Source organism: Triturus cristatus, chromosome 1_2 (genome assembly GCF_964204655.1).
Source record: "Triturus cristatus chromosome 1_2, aTriCri1.1, whole genome shotgun sequence".
In the NCBI taxonomy this organism is placed as follows: domain Eukaryota; kingdom Metazoa; phylum Chordata; class Amphibia; order Caudata; family Salamandridae; genus Triturus; species Triturus cristatus.
Window position 1 is genome coordinate 1087436414 of NC_140580.1, and position 22657 is coordinate 1087459070.

General features: G+C 44.7%; 1 protein-coding gene across 4 annotated transcripts in view; it reads right to left on the reverse strand.

The window, feature by feature from the left end:
* The window catches only part of KCNT1 (potassium sodium-activated channel subfamily T member 1), a 1722207-nt gene that overhangs the window by 368310 nt on the left and 1331240 nt on the right, over positions 1–22657 (reverse strand). For all 4 annotated transcript variants that reach the window (XM_085613491.1, XM_085613497.1, XM_085613504.1 and 1 more), the window contains exons 11-12: positions 16878–17058; positions 1158–1322 (exon numbers count right to left, since the gene is read on the reverse strand). In XM_085613491.1, the coding sequence (XP_085469617.1) occupies positions 1158–1322; positions 16878–17058 (346 nt within the window). The remainder of the gene's footprint in view (positions 1–1157; positions 1323–16877; positions 17059–22657) is intronic.

Here is a 22657-nt window from a genome sequence, read left to right on the forward strand (position 1 = left end):
ACGACACGCAGTTGGTGATCTCCCTGTCGCGCGCACCCGATCTTTCGGCGGACATCTTCAGAGCCTGTATGCAAGACCTAGCTGCCTGGATGTCCGCAAACTGCCTTAAGCTTAACGGAAATAAGACCGAGGTGCTTGTCGTAGGGGGAGACCGATCGGCGTGGACGTCGGCATGGTGGCCTCCATGCCTTGGCTCAACACCTATCCCATGCCTGAAAGCAAAGAACTTGGGCATTTGGTTCGACTCCGACCTGACCTTCGGCCCTCAGATCAACCGGGTGGTCGGATCATGCTTTGGGACCCTCAAAACTCTCAGGAAGGCATTGAAGTTTTTACCTGTAAAGGCCCGTCAAACCCTTGTGCATGCACTAGTCACCTCAAAGATGGACTATGGCAACCTCCTCTATCTAGGGACTCCGAAGAAGAATCTGAGCCGTTTACAGGTCCTACAGAATGCCGCTGCAAGGCTAGTACTTAGACTACCCTTCGGTCCTTGCACTGGCTCCCGATCAGAAGTAGGGTTGATTTCAAAGCACTCTGCATGTGCCATCGGATCATCAACGGAAGGTCTCCTCTCCCTTTGAAAGGACTGCTGACACCTTATGAACCGTCCCGCTCCCTCAGATCTTCTGGCTCGGGACGCCTTGTTGTCCCCAAGGTGTCCAGAGCACGGATGGGCGGAAGATCCTTTAGGTACCTTGCAGCCGTCAGATGGAACACATTACCCTTAATATTGCGTCTCGAACCATCTGAACTAATCTTTAGATCCAAGCTCAAAACTACACTATTCGAACAGTAAAGTATTCCACTTCTGTAGGTTCCAGTTAGCAGCCGCTCCTTAGCGCGGGGACACGCCGCTGTGCGTCACCAAGCGCTTTACAAAACTCCCTAAATAAATAAATAAATAAAATAAAATATTCCAAGCCATTATTGGCACTACAGATGATTGCCTACATATTAAAAACATGTATTTTTTACCCATAGATATTGAGAAAATGCTTATTTTGTGATTTTGGATGTGGTCGTCTAAATGTGATGCTCTAGACATTCATTAAAAAAAATAGCAAACATACAATATTTTGAATTCATTTATTTGTGTTCTGGAACACGGAACAATATAGCAGAACTGCACTCGAACAACACTCTTAGGTCTTTACCTGAAGCCGGGGATGAGCATAAAACTCATTTAAGAAGTCCATCAGAAGATCAATTTTCAGGGAACTGACACACAAGACCACATGTTTTTCAGTCTGAGCCCGATGCCGGCTATAGTTTCCTCCAGATTTTTGGCGCTCCATCCATAGATATACAAGTTCTTCAAACTAGTAATACAGAATAGATCCACTTAGTAGACGTATTATGGTCTGAACACCATGCTTTTAAAATGTCCCATAAATGGTCTATTAAACGAAATTGATCACAAAATCAAAGGGAAGTTTAGCTTAAAGTCATTATCCAAACATATACATCACTAAATAGAGATATAATATTGCAATACAAGAAGTTTTAAAACTAGGCATTTCACTATAAACTCAAAATATATTGTAAAGAAAATGATCAAAGGAATAGTCACAAAGCAGATAGTGATTTTTTCAAACTGACTTTTTGAACCCACATATTTATTTTGTGCTGTCAGTAGCATCATAAAATACCCCCTTGGCAGAGAGTTGCAAATATTCTTGGCTCATTAATAGTTATGAAGAAAAAGTCCTTTTGCTTCCCCTCTGTGAGATGCTTTGAATTCAAGGATGAAGGGCTTGAATTGCAGCATATTTTTAGGTCTGGTTTGACAGAGCAACTGTTGTATGTGATTAACCTATTAAAATAGCTTCCAGGAGTACTACAGAGATATTATCTTGCTTAGCCAAGTTTTAATTTTGCACACCTTTCCAATTTTATGACTGTGTGCCTGATGGTTTCCTTGTGGCAAAGCTCAAAACTGTAGGACTGATTCCTGATGGTGACAAGCTATAAGCCTGATTGGTGTATTGGAAATCATTATGTCCGTTGCCACAGGTCTGATCTGCTTACTATTAAACGTTATGACAAAGGCAGTAGGTCTATCTTATTTATTGTGAAAAGTATGTGTTAAAGCCAGTAGGCCTTTAACTGTTGGTTGCTGTTACAGTGCATTAAAGGCAATAAACATGCATTTTGTTGCATGTAATCTCATTGATTCTCTGCGGCCCTCTGCATATGCATTAAGATTTGGGTCATTTATTCCACAACTGATGATTGTTACTGAATGCGACTTTGAATACTCAGATTGTAATGTTGCTCTGCAAAAATAATAAAACACATTTTTTTTTAAATGTCCTTGATTACAGTTATAGGCAGTGGTTTGTGGAGCTGGCCAATTACTCTGACAAGCCCTGGGGGTTTATCTGTGATTATGCACTATTGAAGTGCCTGTATATTGTTTTACCAACTTTAACTATGTAAATATTTGTAATTTTTCAACAGTGTGAATAATGGCTTCCAACATATGTGCATTTCAGTAGGCCTGTGCTGGTTATAGTGCTAAGCCATGGCAAAGGCTAAAGGCTTATTGGTTCACTGGAAAAAGTTATGTCCGATTACTCAGACTGATCTGTTTATAATGAATAGTTAAGACAAAGCAAATAGGCCTGATTACCTATTTTGTAAAGCATGTGTCGAAGGCAATAGGCTTTTAGGTGTGGATTGTTATTGCACTGTGCTAGCGCCTGTAGGCAGGCATTTATTACATGGAATCTCACAGATCACCTTACTAGGCAAGGGGTTTGGTGCAAACGACCCGCTCGAACAAGGCGTTCTTAGGAGAGATTGTATTTTGCTTTGCCAACTGTAACTTTGTATACATTTGTAACATGAAATTCTTAAAATTATCTGAATTACACCATTATAATTTAAATTTCGCCTGGACCTTATATCTTGCTACACAAAAGCTCACAATTTACCATAGTAGGCAAGTGTTTTGGTGACCCCCAACACCCAAAAAAACATTGGAGATAGAAGATTTGCACTATGGTCACTATGGTTAGGTTTCATTGGTATGCTATACGTCATGGATTCCTCGTGGGAAAGCTTACAACCAACGTAGTAGGTCTGAGTTGGTGTGGTGACAAGGTAAAGATAAATATTATGGGCCTGATTGTTTGTAATGAAACATTACGATAAAGGTAGTAGGCCTGACATTGATAGTGAAAATCATAATTTAAAGTCATCGGGCCCGATTCACAAAAGTAATCTGAGACAAAATCCTAACTTTACGACTTTCGGTATTCACAAAGGGTATTTAGTAGTAGTAAAGTTAGGCATCCTAACTTTACTACTACTAAATGCCTTTTGTGAATACCGAAAGTAGTAAAGTTAGGATTTTGTCTCAGATTACTTTTGTGAATCAGGCCCAATATCCTTTTAAAGGTTGATTGTTATTACTCTGTATTAAAGCCTATAGGTAGGTATGTTGATATACGAAACTCAATGATTACCTTTGTAAGGAAGGATTTTAGCATTGTTTAACTGTAGGGATTGAAGATTTCGGCTGTAATAATACTTTCTTGAATATCTTCGTAAAGCCTGACAGACTTAGCAGTCTGCCGTGGCCTTGTAATAAAAAAAATATTATATTATATACAAACATCCATATATAAACAAATGTATATCCACATAAATATATAGAGGGTCCTTTATACAAGTTTTTGGCTCAGCCCTCTTATGCCAGTGTCTACCTTAGTGTCATTTACACTCTGCTTTGATGTGTACTTCATGGGGTAATAGTTCAGTTCATATCAGTCTTTGACTCTCTTCCACTGGGAATAGTGGTAATTCCTTATTACGTGCACATCCACCTGATAATATATGCACTTGAGTGTCAGAGCTGATTGTCCAGTTGTGTAGTTTTCCATTTTCTCCTTTTGTTGTTCATTTATCATTTCTTGACTTCTCTTTTTATTTTAATTTTTGTTGGGAGGATGCTACAGCTCTCTAGGCAGTGCTAACGGGTCTCTTGCTTGCCACAAACATCATCTGCAGTGTACCGCAAACTATGTGACTACTTCCTATAAACCAGGTGAGCATTATGGAATGCTTTTGTCCATAGTTCTTCATTGTTTTACCATTCCAAGATGGCTAACGTGCTGATTCTAAGTATGGTGGCCATGCTAGAACTTAAAAACAACAATACACTATGTACAATACCGCTGCAAGACGTACACCTACTGCTGTGCTAAGTTTTGTTTTTGCCAGCACGTTTAGACAGCAGCATGTTTTCTCTTTTCTACTTTCATTGTATTAATTTACCTTCCATATGTTGTTGAGTCTGTGTTTTTTGCAGTTGTGTCAAGGGGCGAATGCAGGAATGAGTCAGCGGATGGATGAACAGATGCGCAAATGTAAAGATAAGTGACCAAGTTAATATTCAGAACACTAACTATTTCACCAGCTATAAACCCAGAACAATCACCCCAAGTGGAAGCCTGACCACAGACAAAATCTAAAGACAACTTCGCTTAAACTGTGAATCTCACAGCCAAAGACATCCCTTTCTGAGAGATCTTGAACAGCCCCAGAAAGGGTTCTCCGGGGTAGTGCCCCTGGGCGTGTTGCAGCCAACATTGGTTGACAGTGATTCTCAAGTGCATTCTCATCGGATACTCTGGGAGTAAGTGCCCACCATGTTGCTGATGCTCAGGCCTGTGTTAACTTAAACTTGTTTAGGTTGAGAAATGAAACTTTTTCAACTCAAAGACACCTCAAGTACAAACAAATTCCCATAGGTGAAGCTTTTCTTACACGTGCAAGCCTGACTTTTCACTTTGTCACTTGCAGTAAAAAAGTTAAATAAAGATTAGAATGACCTGTAGGCAGCTCACTAAACTATCTATTATAGAGGTTTCAGACTATTATAATAACCGTTGTATCAATACAACCTAAATGCTTATTGCAAAGAATACTGTGCATTAAAAGGCTCTAGCTGGAGGACTGGAAATCTAGCAGAAAACTTAAAAGTAAGACATGGATAGAACAGATAGGGACGTTTCCTCAGTTGGAAAGAGGAAGCTAGAGGTTCAGGCCATGAAAATATAGGGAAACTATACAGAAATATAGGATGTCTGGGTGAAAACGACCATTGTCAAAGACGTCGATTGAGATTATATTTCTTCAATAGAGCATCAAGACCATTAGGTGCTTATTACAAGGAAGTGATGTCACATGGCACAATGTTGATTGCATGCTCTCTTACTCTAAGGGGCATACATATGACATTAGTGGTGCAGGGCAGCACAGCGAGTCATCTTGCTGCGCTGCCCTGTGTCACAGGGAAAGGGCAGGAATGTGCCGTATTTATCCACTACGGCGCATTCCTGTCCTTTCCCATTGCGCTGACCCCATTTTGGCAGTCTAGCACTGACGCAGGCACCCTTGCACCATGGTGTCACCTTTGTGTGCAGGATTGAGTTTTTGCAGGAAGGGGCACCTCCCTGCACAAAAACAATCCTAAAAGGCTTTTTCCTCTTTAGATTTTGTTTGTGGTCCTCTCTCGTAGAAAGGCTTTTTCTATGAGTGCTGCAGAATGCACCACATGCAGAAAGAGGGAAAAATCTTTCTCCTCATTAAGCCTCACCTGGGGAGGCGTACAGTTTTGGCACATTCCCAGGTATAGAAGACCCTGTAAATCTGGGAATGGAGCCCAAACCATGAGAGTTGTGTGGGAACCTCCACCTCAACACCCATGGAACTCCTCCCTTGCACAGAGTAAGGCAGCGTAGAGATTTGTGCTGCTTTGCCTTACTCCAGATTTTTGAAGCCATTTCAAAGCCACGCAAAGTGGCTTTTCGGGGCTTCCTAAATCCGATTTAGATTCTTGCGACATGCATGCACCACTGTGCATGGTAGAAACGTAACGAAAGCCTCTAATAAATATACCCCAAAGTATTTGATAAAAATATTTAAAAATAACAAACATTTTTCATTAATGTTATTACCTTGTTGTTGTCTCTTCGGGTGGCACGAACTCTAGGTCAATGTCTGCTTGCACGTCATACTTAGGTCTACATTATGAGTTGGTGTATTTCATCCAGTGATGTAAGGTGACTCCGGATAACTTGGGTGAAATTCCACACCATCTCCTCCTGACTCTTGCAGCAGCACAGGAAGGACAGACAATGCTCCCCAACAAAAGCCTGCCCAGACTCCACAGCACCCAAGTCCTCCCCTCGCACCCTTCCCACACCTCCCCTCAAGGCTTTCCTGCTGGTCCATCACAGCAGGCAGAGAATGCTAACTGTTTTTATATCTGGAATTGGGAAAAACAGATAGGAGGGGTGTGGGGCTATTAACTCACCCCAACTCCACCATCCTATATATTTTTTAAGTCGGAGAATGGAATTTACAGCGGATATTCCTTAGCCAGTTTAAATTCTTATTTCTACACTACATTTCTTTTCAGATCCTTTGAATTTCATTTTTGTATTGTCTTCCCCTTCCATTTTGCTCCACCCTAGGCGTTGGTCTGCGCGGGGGTGTTGACAGCAAGCCCTATGATGAAGCATGCCAAAATTTGTGTGTGAGGACAGTTTTCAAAAACAAAGCGTGTGCCACACACTTTATCTGATATAGGTTTCTCTGTTCTCCTACTCCTTGTATGTGTGATTGGGAAGCACTTCCCATTAAAGGACCTGGTATTCCAGGGTCTGAGCTGTTATTCACCATTTCAAGGAAGGAACAAGTTATCGCTATAATTTGGTCCAGAAATATCGGTCCTGATCCCCAGTATGGCTGCCCCAAACTCAGCCAAATTCATAATGGGGGACTTCCGGACCAGCAAAGCAATGCACGCCATGATTCTTCTGGCAGCAGAACAATTCCTAAAGAACTGGTGTCCCAGTGCATTTTTTCTTAGTTAAACAGTTTTGAATACATTTTAATCTCTTCAAAGAGACTTTATGTACAAATGAAAGCTTTGCAAGATGTTTTTCAGCTTCGCAGCATCTGCCTGGATATGTGTGTGATGAGCAAAGACCGGTCAAAAGGCATTCAGCTGTGAGCGAATCACTACAAACCACAAGAAGTCCCTCAGGCAGAACCGCCATGGCTGGTTGGCCCATCGACAGCCTGACTGATTGGTAGGCAGGGCAGCGTGCTCCAGACCCCCCTTGCACATGACAGGTACTGCTCTTTCCACTGTACTGGTGAGATGGCAGCTACAGCCCACTCAATAAACTCGCCACCTGGAAACGGGTCTGCGAAGTTGTCACATGTTCCAGGACTTTTGCTGCACAATTCTGTTTCAACCGCAGTTTCTTGGCTCCCCAATATATCTCTTATTTTCTGTCCTAGAACAGTAACCTGTACTTTCTACCTGTTCCTCATCTCAGTTAATTCGAAAGCATTTTTGGGCAGGTTCACTGATATTTTCTTTAAATAGTTGGAAATCTATGCAACATATGTTTAGGATTTGCTGCGATTTCCAAATGTCAGGGGAGTGATAAACGTCATCATTGGTAAACATAGAAATGCCTTAAGTGGTACCTTTTGATACATACTCCTGTGTTCTTCATACTACTGTCAGTTCCACAGATCACTGTCCTCGCCACATCTTTCTATTACTAACCCACACCACCTGCACGGCCTACTCGCTCTCCTTCCTGCAGACCACAGGGACCTGTTGTGTCGATGGACACTTGTTGTCTTTTTTTTTATTTTTTTAAGAAGTATATTTTGTCCGGCCCGCATCCCCTCCTCTCCCACACTGCTTCCTCTAGAAATGCCTTAATTGCATAACTGCTGTCCTTTGACTGCATTTTCAGTCATCTAGACTGGCAACCTTCACAGACTGTTGCTTTTTATTCTTCACACTTCTGTTTCTTCATCTGTCACCTTTTATTCATCTCTCATGAGCTCCTGCAGACTTTTTTCAATCTCCAAATCTTCTCTCACTCTTTCTTTTCATTTCCCTCACCATCTCTTTTTCATGTTGTCAGTCCTGAAGAAGGCCTCTGGTAGAACACATTGTTACACACTTTCCCAGTAGAAACCTCCCCTTACACAGTGACTGTGAACCCAGGCATTAGTGTTGCACCCAATGAAAAACACTGTACTTCAAGATGTGGTACTCTCTAAATGAGTCTGTGAATCAAGAGATGGGACTTACAATAAATGATAGAGGCCAAGGCATGAAACTTTCTCCCAATAGGTGAAACTGTGCTTCATGATGTAAACCACATTTAGCATTGAGGGACATTGACCTGTGCTCCAAGGCATGAGACTCTCTGCCTTGTGAGAAATACAGTGAGAATCATATTCTGTGAGTATGACTGAGCTCCAATGTGTGAGATATACCCCAGATTGGTGAAGCTGAGCACCAAGAAGTGAGATTTAGAACTCTTAAGTGAGTCTGTGCTCTAAGACATGAGACTCCCACTCAGTGGTTGAGCCTGTGCTCCAAGATGTAAGCCTCACACCTCATGATTGACCATATTTCCCCAAAAGTGAAACTGATACTTAGTGATTGGGATGTGCTCCTGCCTCTTGCATATGCGCCTCATTTAGAGGATAGGGTATGGTGTCTATCCCAACATTAGCCACTGCTGGCTCTGCCCTCAGCAAAAGCCACTCAGTAGATCCAAAACAGGCAGCAATAGGGTCAGAGAGCCCCCTTGTTCAGAGCGGCCCCGCCAAATCATTACCCCAAGAATTCTTACTGTGCGTGGAATCTTTGCCTTGTTGAGAGAAGTGAACACAACTAGGTCAAACAGTCTATTTCAAGCTCCTGCCACCTTTTTCAAAGACTCTTTTCAGCAGCAGGCAGAAAGAAAATGGGTGACATTTTACTTACCTGTCCTCCTCATGAAACTCTTCTGACACAAGTGCATCACTTCTCTTATGGCAGTGAATGTTGAAGAACTTGCACACTCTGTTTCTACTGGTCTATACCTTCCCAGTGTTCAAGCCAAGGCTCGTTTTTAGTCCTGGCAATACTGATTGCAAACAGGAAGTAAGTGTTCTCTGGCTGTATTAACCAACACTAGACACAAGGAAACACACATTGGTCCTCCACCAGCATAGTGGAGCGTGCTGATCTTCAGAAAATACCTTTTTTTTTAGAGCAAACAAGTTCTCCTGTACTTATTTGACCATACAAAACCTGCCTGTGCAATGTCTATTACAATAACCTTAGTTGTATTGATCAAAAGTGAGTTATGGCTATAAATTAGAATTAACTGATTCCACGACTAATTGAGTAAGGCATTTGGTAAGTGCTGCATCATTGCTGCAATGCACCATCACACACTATGAATAACATTCAATGCTTTCCACTTAGGACCAACTACAAATACACGCACTAACAACCAAATACAAGCATTAGGCTGTGTTCTAACGCAACAAACTGAAGATGGTAACTATATGAAAACACAACTCTGTTATTTCTCTTTGCTTCACTGCATTCTTAAGCACAGACACAATTTCACCACAACACATTTGAAGCACCCATTGAAACCTTGTGCATGAAATGCACAGAGGCAACCTATAAACATGCACTCTATTAATTTATTTATATTTTAGAAGTTTTATATAGCGCTGACCGGACCCGGAGGTATCTGAGCGCTTTACATGGGTAGGAAAGGAGGTCACAGTATAGAACAATCAATCAACAGCATGAAAAACCAACATGTAAAAAAAAAACAGCTTAAGTTAACAAACGGCAATATACATCAGTAAAACAAGGAAGTGGGAGATCAGGTTTCGTATGGTGGTATGAGATGGGGAAAAGTATGTGGGAGGTTAGATGAGCGACCAGGAGGAGGGAGGCAAAGGGGGAAACTTTGGTAGGAAGGAAAGGTAGTGTAAAAGTACTGTGAGAGTTAGAGGAGGAGAGAAGAGGGTAAGAGGGAAATCAGCACCAGTAGAATGTGGCGGAAAGAGGAGGGGAGAGAACGGTAGAAATGAAGGGGGGACCAGAAAGACTGGAAGGGGAAGAGGGCGAGTTAAGGTCTATTAGGCGCTGGTTAGACACCCCAAAATTTATTGAGGAGCTGCACTTTGAGTTCTTTTTTGAAGCTGAAGTAGGAGGGGTTACATCGTAGGTCTTTTGGGAGGGCATTCCAGATGATTGGGGCATTGCCGGAAAAGGAGCGGGACTGAGTGGATTTCTTTTTTTGTAGGGATGGGACTAGGAGGCGAGCATTGGTACTTCTTAAGTGTGCTGCCTGCTTTGCAGATTTTGTTGGCGAGGTATGTCAGAGTATTTTGGTGGAGGACTTTGTGTGTAATGCAAACGGTTTTGTAGGCGGACCTACCTTCGATGGGGAGCCATTTAAGGGTTTTGAGGGCAGGGGAGATGTGGTCGAAGCGTTTGCAGTCGGTGTGTAGCCTTGCTGCAAGGTTGAGCACAGATTTGATTGGAGCAAGGTGGATCTTGGGGATTCCGGTGAGGATGGCGTTGCCGTAATCAATACGCAACAGGACCAGAGATTGGACAACTAGTTTAAAGTCTTCTGTTGGGATAAAGGGCTTAATTTTCTTTAGATGACGGAGAGTGAAGGGGGCTCCTTTAGCCAAGTTTTTGATGTGCACATTTAGGGTTAGGTTATTATCGAGGGAGATACCCAGGGATTTTACTGAGCTGGACAGGGATAGGGAGCAGATGAGGGCATTGAGGTCAGAGATCCAGGTTTGAATGGGGAGGTGGTTGTTTTTAGGGGAGAAGAGAATGATTTCAGTTTTTTGGGGGTTAAGTTTGAGATGAATTAATGGGAACCAGGATTGAATCTTGGTGAGGGTGTTGTTAAGGTGTAAGATGTCAGTGTGGGTTTTGCTTTTATGGTAGAGTTGGGTATCATCAGCATAGAGGTGATTGTTGATCCCAGCTTGATTAAGACTGAGGGTGAGGGGTTCCATGAAAAGGTTAAAGAGAGAGGGAGAGAGAATAGATCCTTGGGGAGACTGGAGTGGGGTTAGATAAGCAGTTGTGAATTTTTAATTTGCTGTGATCGGTGTTGGAGGTAGGAGATGAACCATTTATGTGTCGTGCCATTGAGGCCGAAACGATCTCTGAGAAGATTAAGCAGAGCCGCGTGGTTGACAGTATCGAACGCAGCGGAGAGATCGAGGAAGATCAGTAGGCAGGTCTCGGCATTGTCGAGGGAGTGGTGTATGTCGTCGACAATGTTAAGCATGGCAGATTCGGTGCTGCAGCCTTACCTAAAGCCTGATTTTAGGGGGTCCAGTAAGTTGAAATTTTCAATGTGTTTATCTAATTGGAGTAGGACACATTTTTCGAGGGCTTTGGAAAGAAGGGGGAGGTTAGGGATGGGGCGGATATTGTCAAGGTCATTGTGGTCGGCCGTACGGTTTTTAAGAATGGGGGTGATTTGTCCAAGTTGAAGGGAGGTGGGGACATAACCCGAGGCAAGGTAGGTATTGATGATGGAGGTCCAGAATGTGGTAATGATAGGTTTTAATTCTTGGACTAGGTTGGAGGGGAGGGGGCTTTAGTGTGGGAGGATGGTTTTAGTTTAGAAATGATGTTAAAAACATCATGTTCAGTTACAGGTTGGAAATTATAGTTGTGAGTTAGGGTGATTGGTTTCAAGAGGTGTGGTTATGGGTAAGTGTGGGGATAGATTATGGGGGGTATTGTAGAGGCTGTGTGCAAGGAAAGGTGAGGGTGGGGAAAAGTAGTATGCTGGTTAGAAGTGTGATCAGTGTGATCAGGGGGTGTGGAGAATGCGGAGAGAGTTATAGAGGAGAAGTCAGGAGTGATTTGGGGGGTGGTAGGGATCAGAGTTGAGAGGAAGGATTGCTCTAGCTTAGCGATTTTATCAGAGAAGAAGTGAGCAATTTCTTCACATCTGGGTGTCGAAGCCAATGGTATTGGCGGTGCGGAGGAAGTTTGGCTACAAACAATGTTGAACAATTCTCTGGATCTGTTTTTGGCCCGATCGAGTTGAGATCGGAAGAAGGATGCCTTTTCGTAAAAGATTTGTTTCTTGTAGGATGATCTAGCTAGTCTGAGGAGAGCCAGATGTGAGGGAGAAGGATGCTGTCTCCAAGTTCTTTCCATCAGTCTAAGTGTACGTCTTTCTTTGCTAAGCTCCGAGTTAAACCATGATTTGGAAGGGATATTGCTTAGATTTTTTGGTTTCAGCGGGGCCAATTGGTCAAGGGTATCTGTGACTGCTTTATTAAAGTGTTCCGTAAGCTCATTTGCGTTTTGGGAGGGAGGGATGAGGAGAAGTTGAGCATGGAGTTTGGACTTGAGTACTGCAGGGAGGATAAGATTTAAATTTCTGGCCAATTTCATAGGTTTCATGACTTTGGGGGGGGGTGCCGTGGCAGCTATGGTGAACAAGAGATGATGGTCAGACCAGTCAATGGGGACGATATTGGACAAGAAAGCCAGGTCCTTATTGGTAATGATAGCGTCTAGGAGGGCTCCTTTGGTGTGGGTTGGGGACTGACATGGTTGTTTGAGGTAATTGATCTTGAGAAGATTGGTGAGGATGGGGATATTGGGGTCGTCGGTATCGTTCCAATGGAGGTTAAGATCTCCAAGGAAGAGATTTTTAGAGTTAGATATTGAGGATTGTGTCAGAAGGTTGGATAACTCATCAACGAAGTGAAGAGGATCTCCAGGAGGGTGGTAGATATTATGTAGGCGAATTGGGTGGGAACCTTGAACTTTAAGTTCATCTTCGAGGGATTCGAAGGTGGAGTGTTCGGAATTGTTAACAAGTGAGATCTTGAATTTAGTCTTTGAAGATGATGGCTAAACCACCACCTATTCTGTCATGTCTGTCTTTTCTAAGAATAGAATATCCTGGAGGGGAGAGTAGGTCAAGAATGCTCATTGAATGGTCGTTAAGCCAGGTTTCTGTTAGGAGTGCAATGTCAATGGATTCACTAAGGATAGTTTCAGAAATTTCAATGGCATGTCGGACAGCGGAATGACAATTCACAAGCATGCAGGAGAGAGGTTTGGAATTACATTTGGGGGAGGGCAAGAGTGGATGATGGTGAGTTGAGGAGGGGGTCTGGGTGAGACGGGAGAGAGGGGAATTCTGATGGTAAAGAATGTTTACCGCAAACCTTTGTCCCCGCAGGGAATCACAACGCGGTTGTTACAACAACCGCGTTGTGATTCCGCATACAATTACTCCACAAGTCGGTACAACGACTTGCGGAGGGGGGGGGGGGGAAGGTGTTGGATTTAAAATCCAACACCTTCCCTAGAGTCCGCACAGACTGGAGTTGGAATAGTAAATTATACTATTCCAACATCCAGCGCCCCCTCCGCAAGTCGTTGTTCAGACTTGCGGGGTAATGGTATGCGGAATCACAACGCGGTCGTTGTAGCGACCGCGTTGTGATTCTCTGCGGGGTAAAAGAATGCGGGATGAGGAGATAGATTCAATTCTGATTGTCCCCAGTACAACGGATGTTGGAGCAGAGGGGTGGAGGATTATTGATCGGTGAGTTGGGGCGGTAGGAGTTGCATAGGTCCGTAATGTCGGCCAGGGAGAGATGGCAGGAGGTGTGGAGAGGTCGATGCATATGGCAGAGAAGAGGAGTCGTTCTCCAAGATTTGTGGTTGGTGGTGTTTTTTTGCCAGTCCAAGGGGAGCTATCACGATAAGGGAGGGTTCTGGTTCTATGGGCACTGAAATCTATTCTAAGGCGAGTGAGTGCATTAAGCATGCACAGTAAAATAAATATGCTTTTCCATATAGGTGGTTGTTGTTGGACTTGAGCCTTTCTACTGGGTCCTCCCCAGACATTTTTGCCTTCACCCTCCTGTGTTTAACACATTTTTGATGGTCTTTAAGACTCTGAGCACTTTACGTGCTTGTGCTCTCTCCTCTAAACATGGTAGAATTAGCATTCTTATAAGCCCATGTAAAGTGGTACTACATGTACCCAGGGCCTGTAACTTAAATGCTACTAGTGGGCCTGCAGCACCATTTAAGTAGCCCTGCACACCTGTCTTGTGCCTGCTATTGCAGCCTGTGTGCAGTTTTAAACTGCCATGTCAACCTGGCAAAATAAACATTTTGCCAGGCCCAAACCTTCCTTTTTTAATACATAGAAGTTACCCCAAGAGTATGCCCTGAACAGCCGCAGAGCAGGTTGCAGTGTATTTAAAAACTAGGACATGTAATTTTAAGTTATACATGTCTTGGGAGTGAAATACTCTTACATTTGTTTTTCACTACTGCACGACCTACTTCTCCCAATTGTAACTTTGGAGTTACCTTATTACATTTAATATGCTGTAACTTCCAAATGGGAACAGGTAAGCAGTTCAAGTTTGGTGTCTTTGGAATTGTGATCAAATATTCTCTTAAATGGTGAAGTCAGATTTTTCGTTACAATTTGGAAAATGACACTTTTAGAAAGTTGGAATTTTCCTGCCTTAGCCATTTAGCACCTGCAGCCTGACTCTGGGTCACATGGCTAGGTGTAGTTGGAAGTTGGTCTTTTTGTATTCCTCATATGCAGTCACCCACAATAAAAAGATTAGGTGTGCTTTGAGGGGCCATCACTGGCAGGATGGGAGGACGGAGATAGGCACATCCCCATTTACACCTGAATAGGATGTGTCCTGCCTTCCCACAAAGGATTGCATACCCCCTGTAGTTAGTCCAGATTTAGGGCAGGGGAGGCAGGAAACCTGAGCACTTATAAAGGGAATCTTCTAGACGTTTTCTCCCACTTCATGAAAGGCATCAGTTATAAATATTGGACCTCAGACGCCAACTCTTCAGTACAATTCTGAACATGTGGAAGACTCTGACAGGAAGAAGCACTGCTGTGCTTATGAAAGGATTGCCACTCTGCTGGACTGCTGCCCTGAAGGTATGCTGCCTGCTGCACTGACCTGATGCCTGCTGCCCTCTTGCCTGGGTGAGAAGAAATGGGCCTGCAACCAGGACCACCGGAGTGACTCCAAGGGCTAGTCTCTTGCAATCAGCACATGGACTCTGCAACTGTCAGTTCTACCCTGCCAAGTGGTGTCATCACAGTCCTGGAGCCTTATAAGTGTGTAACCACAAGTATACAATTAAAGTGTTGAGGGGATGTGCCGGACAGACTTGAGTATGCAGAGCACACACATGTACATGTGAACATACACTGATGATCTATTGAGTGAAGTAGATAGTGGACTGAACCATAATAGTACAGTCAGTAGGGAATAACCACAAGACCTGGGATGAGGGAACCAGAGGCACGGGGTACTCAGCGGTGCGGCACATCCTTGATGCAACGTTCCACAACCAGCTCTTATTCAGCAGGCATGAGTCCTGGTAGCTGCCTGGGCTCCACTGCAGTTGGCTTGAACTTGTGACTTTGCCCTGGTCTGACATGACCAGATATCGTCAGTTAGGGTTTTGTGCTTTTGTTGTTTTGGTCCTGTTTTGTTTATCAAAAAGTACTACATTTTTCTAAATTGCTGTGGGACTTCTCTTGTGGTGTGTTTCCACTTTTTACTGGTTGAAGTGTTGCACAAATACTTTACACATTGTTTCTGAGTGAAGTCTGACTCCTCTTTGCCAGGCTACCAGAGAGTTAAGCACAGATTAATTTGGTGTTTCCTGGTGACTTCACCCCGACAAGGACTGTGATTGCTGATTGAGTAAGGGTTTACCCATGTCAACCAGTAACCCAATTTCCTACAGTTGGGATATGCAAATGCAGGTCTCTGCCTGTTAAATTATCAGTTTTTGGCAGGGGGCAGGGTTTTAGGCTTCAGGGCGGGGCTGGGGTCAGGGTAGTTTTTGGCAGGGGCAGGGTTTTCGGTCTCAGGGCGGTGGCAGGTGGGAGGTGAAGGGGTAGTTTTAAGGGCAGGGCTGGTTGGTTTTAGGGCTCGGGGGGGCCAAGGTAGGGACAGTATTTTAGGACATAGTGCGGGGAGAGGACGGTCACAGTAGTGGTAATTTACCATGCATATTCCTTTAGCAATCATGCCTTCAGAACAAAATTTGTTGTAAAAGTATGTGTGGTAAAGGCAAGAGTGGTAAAGGAATGCGTGGTTAAGATGCATTCATTATTGCGACTGCATTGTTGAGGCATGGGTGGTTTAACCGTGTGTGCTTCTGTCATACAACCACGATAGTAAGTATTTGCCAAGGTCCTACTAGAGTGAGTTTAAGTAGTCAAGGTGGCAGGAAATAGTAGCCTGGATAGTTTCATGGTGCACCGGTGGAGTAAAGGGAAGACTTTTTGGTAATTCCAACAAGAGAAATGAACAGGTGGAAGTGACCTTGTTAATTTGGGTTTTACAGTACATGTAGAATCAAAAAGGACACTAAGTCTGCATGTTGTTTGCGATCAGATGCATGACCCGATTCTGTGGGCCACCACTCATAGGTCAGGAGAGTGGAGATATTGACAATGATACAAACCTCACTCACATCAAAGGGGAACCGCAGTGGGTTACAGAGCATCGACCTGACAATAAGGAAAAGGCCGTCCTTAAAGTATTGTTGGGAGGAGGACACGTCTTCTTTCACGCTGATCATAGGTTGTGTGCTATCCCCATATGATAAACAAATAAGACCAAAGGAACAAAGTAATGCTGCTACACTAATGTAAATATTGATTAGTTTGATAATCATGAGGTGCCTATCGGCACTGCAGAGGTTACCATTATAAAGGAAGACAGTTTAGGAACATATATAGAGTACAGATTGCAGCCAATCCAGCAGGTTGCCTCTCCCTCCAATCTTTGCAAGATGATCACATGTAAAGGAGAATGAGATGGGAATTGATGCTCCCTACTTCTGACTGGAACTAGATTTGAACAGAGTTTGAAAGGCGTTCCACCTGGAGGTGCATCTACAGTTTGTTGAATCCCCCAGACCCCTCTCCTAACACTGCTTCACAGACACTTACCTGCAATGGGAGAACCACCAAGGCGACACAGATCATGATCACCACCAGGAGCTGTGACGGCCAGATCTTGGGTGTGACGTCTCCATAGCCAACGGTGGAGAAGGTGACGATGCAGAAGTACAAGGACTTGAAGAGGGACAGGTTGTTGCCCGCTCTCTCCAGGTGTTGGATGCCACAGGTTCTGGAAAACACAATTACAAGCACATTGTAAACATGGTGCAGGATTGCATGGGGTACCTTTTCTCATCGTATAATTCCTATGTTCCTTACATCTCTACATAATGAATTACCCTTCCCTTTATGCCATTTTCCAATACACTGAACCTTTGTAGCCTCCTCCCCCCCAAACTGAAGACAGCCTACTCCATACTTTCACTGCACAAACATTTCATCTTAATTTGAATATTTGTAGAATTATCACATATTGCATGCCAGAGTGACCTATTGTTTAGGAGTTATGAAGGCATTGCAAAAATAACTAGATTTATGAGCAATGGAATTCAAGGGTTGTATGGCTAATTCGCCAAAACATGTTTTAACCGCAGCACTGAATTCACAGAGCCTGATTGGCTATTTCAGAATCTGCAGAATTTAATAAGCGGAGATGTCAGGAACAACTACAGAATCCCCCCAAATGTACAGACATTCAGTAGTCATAATTGCAAACTAGGGCACGTCCAATTATTTACCCCATTCCCATTTTACCAATAAAATGCTGGTGAAATGTGAGCAACTGGTCAAAAAGAGGGAACATATGTTCTTTTGGATGCCACAGACTCTGATTTTGGACGTTTTTGCTCAACGTGAGGATAAATATTTCGATTTAGATGTAAACAACACGCCTAGTAAAGGCCACAAGCTGTCATATTGGCATTTACTGTTTACAGTCTTAATGTCCCAAAATCGTGGACACTCAGAGGAGACCCCTGGGGAGTGTAAGGGGAGTTGTCTTTATACTTGCTGTGAATACCCCAAAAATCCTAACACCTTGGGTATTTATAAACATTCACTCTGCCTTCTATGTAAATCCTTAAACTTCTAAACTTACGCCTGGCCAAACCCTGCATAAGTGGTACGGCTCCTCCACAATGGCGGAGGAGCGTTGCCCCACTGCCTGGCTCACAGCCAGGAAATGTCAAATAAAACGATGCACTTGCATCATTTTTTTGTACATTTGCCGGCTCTGCCAGCGGTGTTGGTAGGGGCGGGTCCTAGGCATGGGGAGGTGGGAGGAGGAATGCTCTGTGCACTTCACTCCCAAAGTGGGCATATGTGTTTTTTTGGCCGGAAGTCTCAGGCCAACCAAAACACACATGCACACTTAGGTTTCTCCAGCCTAGCTGCATTGGGCAGCCGAGCTGGAGAAACCCCACAGACTCCCTGGTCTGAGCAGGGCGTCTTCCCTGCCTGCTCAGACCAATCCCGCGCTGTTCTGCAGCGCGGGGATTGGACAGGAAGTCTGGGTCCCAGGGGCTGCTGGGACCCAGGAAGAGAAGAGGCGGTGAACGCAACACTGGAGGGGGCGGCAAAAGGTAAGTTTTATATATGTATATTTTTATTGTATTAAACCCCCCCCCCGTACAAAGCCTCTTGCACAACCCCACCCGCGACCCGCCCCACCACCCCTTCTTTATGGGGGCCGCTGCTGGGGAAAGTGCTCAATAATCCACTGTTGCAAGGGAGAAGGTGGAAGGATAGAACATTGATAGAAATGCAGTAAAATTGAATAACACCCCAAATTTCAAGTGAACTACGGGAAGGGAGGTCACCACAAGGAAATATATTATCTACCTGAAAGATAATGTTTAATAAAGTAATGTAGGATACATCCTTAAGCTACAACTGTGGAAGAATAGAGTTTAAAGACACAGAGCAACACAGGAAACGGGAGAAAATGTTAACTGAGCTCTGCATGGGGTAGCCTCAGCTCCTTTCTTCCAGATGTTCAGTTTCTCTCAGAATGGTGCTCTGTGTAGGCAACCTCTGAATACTTTTTGCCAAAAAGTTACTCATCATCACAAATTTGGTTAGAAACATTAAAACATACAATTTGATGGCTGGTTAGATGCAAGAGGTTTCTCCCACCTTTTATCTCCCCAAAGACTTTAGGTTTGGCTTGACAGCTTTAAGAGGCCCTGGTTTCAAATTCAGGGCTCATTCCAAACGTTTGGTGATTTTTGGTTGGGTGTTAATGATGACACCCTCACAGTTTTTCTCTGATAGATTCCAGCAGGTCAAATTTGCTGAAGTGTATCAGGCTCAAAGGTCCAAAAATAAGGCAAAACATGGAGAATTAATTGTGTTAAATAAGGACTCTACATGTTACGCCTCATTCCAAGTTGAAAAACTGGAAAAGAAGGCATTTAACTTACCCTGTGTTATTGGTATGTGTTTGGTGTGAGGGATAGCTAACTTGGGTGCAGGGCCATAGGATGGATTTAGTTCAGCCCCATTCAGATACTGTTAGAAGACAGTGTCATTCACATTTTGGTGCAACCTAGAGGAGAATTTCTCTCTCATCGACACACTACGCGGCCTCCTAGGGAATGCTTTTGAGTATTCTTCAGAGAGGTGCTGGCGAGAAATATCTGGTGAACAGAGGCGCCATCTTGAAAAGAAGGGCTCTTCCACTGAAAGAAGCACACCCAGAGTGATAAACAAAAACCTGAACTTTGGACTAAATTAGAATGTAATGCTTCATCATATTTCACAGATGCCGTGTTTCAGCAAAATACTGTTTTGTTGACAGACAACTCTAAAAGAAAAGCACAAATCACAGATGAAAAGCAAAACAAATGTATAAAGTTGAGCCTTTAAATAAGCTTTTCCTTCTTATGTCGTTTGTGTTTACATATTTCTTCCTGTCAAGATTAACCCCTCAATGAAGCACAGAATAAACCAAACAGATCAGTCTCTGCGATGACATCACATACATTAGCCTACGGATGCCCAACTAAAGATGCAGAGCGGTACAAAAGGGGGTGGTGATGGACGGAGCATCAGAACCAATCAAACACTCACACCCAGTCAACAGATCTGGGTTTGATCCATCACCGTTCTTTAGTCCACTCTGCCACCCCAGTTCAGACATGGCCATATGCAAATCAGTCTGACCCTGTGCCTCATGGGAACAGTCCAGCCCGAACTGCCAAGCCATGCCTTCCCTGGACCGGAAACAAGCTTCCTAGGACCGGTTTCTGGCATTTCAGCCGTCTTCAGCCAGGCTTGCTTGAATCCAGTGGCAAAGTGAGCAAGGGACTCACGTCTGAGCATACCCTGCCAACTTATGGCGAACAAAGCGGTGCAAAAGGGGGTGGCGATGGACGGAGCATTCAGAACCAATCAAACACTCACATCCAGTCAACAGATCTGGGTTTGATCCATTACCGTTCTTTAGCCCACTCTGCCACCCCAGTTCAGACATGGCCATATGCAAATCAGTCTGACCCTGTGCCTCATGGGAACAGTCCAGCCCGAACTGCCAAGCCATGCCTTCCCTGGACCGGAAACAAGCTTCTTAGGACCGGTTTCTGGCATTTCAGCCATCTTCTGCCAGGCTTGCTTGAATCCAGTGGCAAAGTGAGCAAGGGACTCACGTCTGAGCATACCCTGCCAACTTATGGCGAACAAAGCGGTACAAAAGGGGGTGGTGATGGACGGAGCATCAGAACCAATCAAACACTCACACCCAGTCAACAGATCTGGGTTTGATCCATCACCGTTCTTTAGTCCACTCTGCCACCCCAGTTCAGACATGGCCATATGCAAATCAGTCTGACCCTGTGCCTCATGGGAACAGTCCAGCCCGAACTGCCAAGCCATGCCTTCCCTGGACCGGAAACAAGCTTCCTAGGACTGGTTTCTGGCATTTCAGCCGTCTTCAGCCAGGCTTGCTTGAATCCAGTGGCAAAGTGAGCAAGGGACTCACGTCTGAGCATACCCTGCCAACTTATGGCGAACAAAGCGGTGCAAAAGGGGGTGGTGATGGACGGAGCATCAGAACCAATCAAACACTCACACCCAGTCAACAGATCTGGGTTTGATCCATCACCGTTCTTTAGCCCACTCTGCCACCCCAGTTCAGACATGGCCATATGCAAATCAGTCTGACCCTGTGCCTCATGGGAACAGTCCAGCCCGAACTGCAAAGCCATGCCTTCCCTGGACCGGAAACAAGCTTCCTAAGACCGGTTTCTGGCATTTCAGCCATCATCTGCCAGGCTTGCTTGAATCCAGTGGCAAAGTGAGCAAGGGACTCACGTCTGAGCATACCATGCCAACTTATGGCGAACAAAGCGGTGCAAAAGGGGGTGGTGATGGACAGAGCATCAGAACCAATCAAACACTCACACCCAGTGTAGGAAGGTGGATATCTGACTATGGTTACCCCCAAATTTTTGCCTAGTGTCTAGCTGGTTTTTCGACTTAGTTGGCCTGAGATCCTGCTATTCAGGATCTCAGCCTGGCTGTTCTCTCTTTAAAATGGACTCCATGTACCCTAGGTACATACCCAATTGGTTGGATCACCCTGTCAGCCCCTGTACCAGTGTACACTAGGTACCCAGGGCATTGGTGTACCCAAGGCCTGCCAAGGGCTGAAGCATGTATTATGCCACCCCAGGCTTGGCCTAACAATTTGACACAACTGGCTGATCACTCAGCTGGGGTAAGTTGGTGTAATCACCTCTTACTTAGGTGTAGTATACCTATACCTAACCTTAAATGGGACACATGGTAACCTATAAGTCACTCCTATGGCAGGCCTTAACAATCCTGAAGGCAGAGTGCTTGGTTCCATGTGAGATGGTGCTCTGGCATGAGCTGAGCCTGTCTGCAGTGGTCGGAACAACTTCCTTCTACTGTTTCCAGATATCGTCATACCATATACTCTTAAGTGCATTATGAACCTCGCGGTTAAATGCTATCTTTGGTTTGGCTTTATCAAAACATGTCGAGTAAGGTGTCATACGAATTGGAATACTAACCCCTCGCCAATTCTGGCGACGGGGTTAGCATTCCACCCTTCTAGAGGGACACGACATGTACAGTACCTGAAACCCGGGTAAAATCAGACATAGCCTCAGCTCCACAAAATGGATGCTGCCACCACAGACACAAGTCTGCCCTCCTGCTGCTGGGAGTCCTTCCAGCTTGGGAGGTGTGGACAAAGGGTTTCCTGCCAGGGGAGGTGCGTGCACCACCCCAGACAGGATTTTGTGTATTGGTCAGGTAGGGCTTGAAAGAAACCAGACATGCCTGTGGCTCACAAGGAGCCTCGGTGCATATGCCAGTTCAAACCGGTCCTGGGGCACACCAGTCCCGGGCCTGGGGCGAGCTGGACAAAGGATTGGGGGTGTAACCACCCCCCTTCCTGGTCCCACCCATAGGGAGGGACCTAGCAGGTAGTCCGGCCCCTAGAATCCGCTTAAAGGTAGGAGCTGTGTCCTAAGACTTCAGACATCCTGGAATCAACTTGAAACTAAGAAGAAGACGGGAACTTCGACATTCTGCTGCACAGAAGACTGAAGAAAATCTCCCCTGTGGTCAGGGAGTGACCACCTTGCTAACGCAAGCACCATCCAGCGCATCAACGTCTGCTTTGCCGCCGCCTCCCGCCGGAGCCCGAGCCCAGAGACTGACAAGACCTGGACCTCCAGACCTCTCACCGCCCGATCCACAGTCCCTGCAAAGAGGAGACCCGTGGAGGCACCGAGACACGTGGAGCCAGCCATCTTGGAACGACTACGACAAGCTGACAAGTGCAACAACCGAGGCTCCCT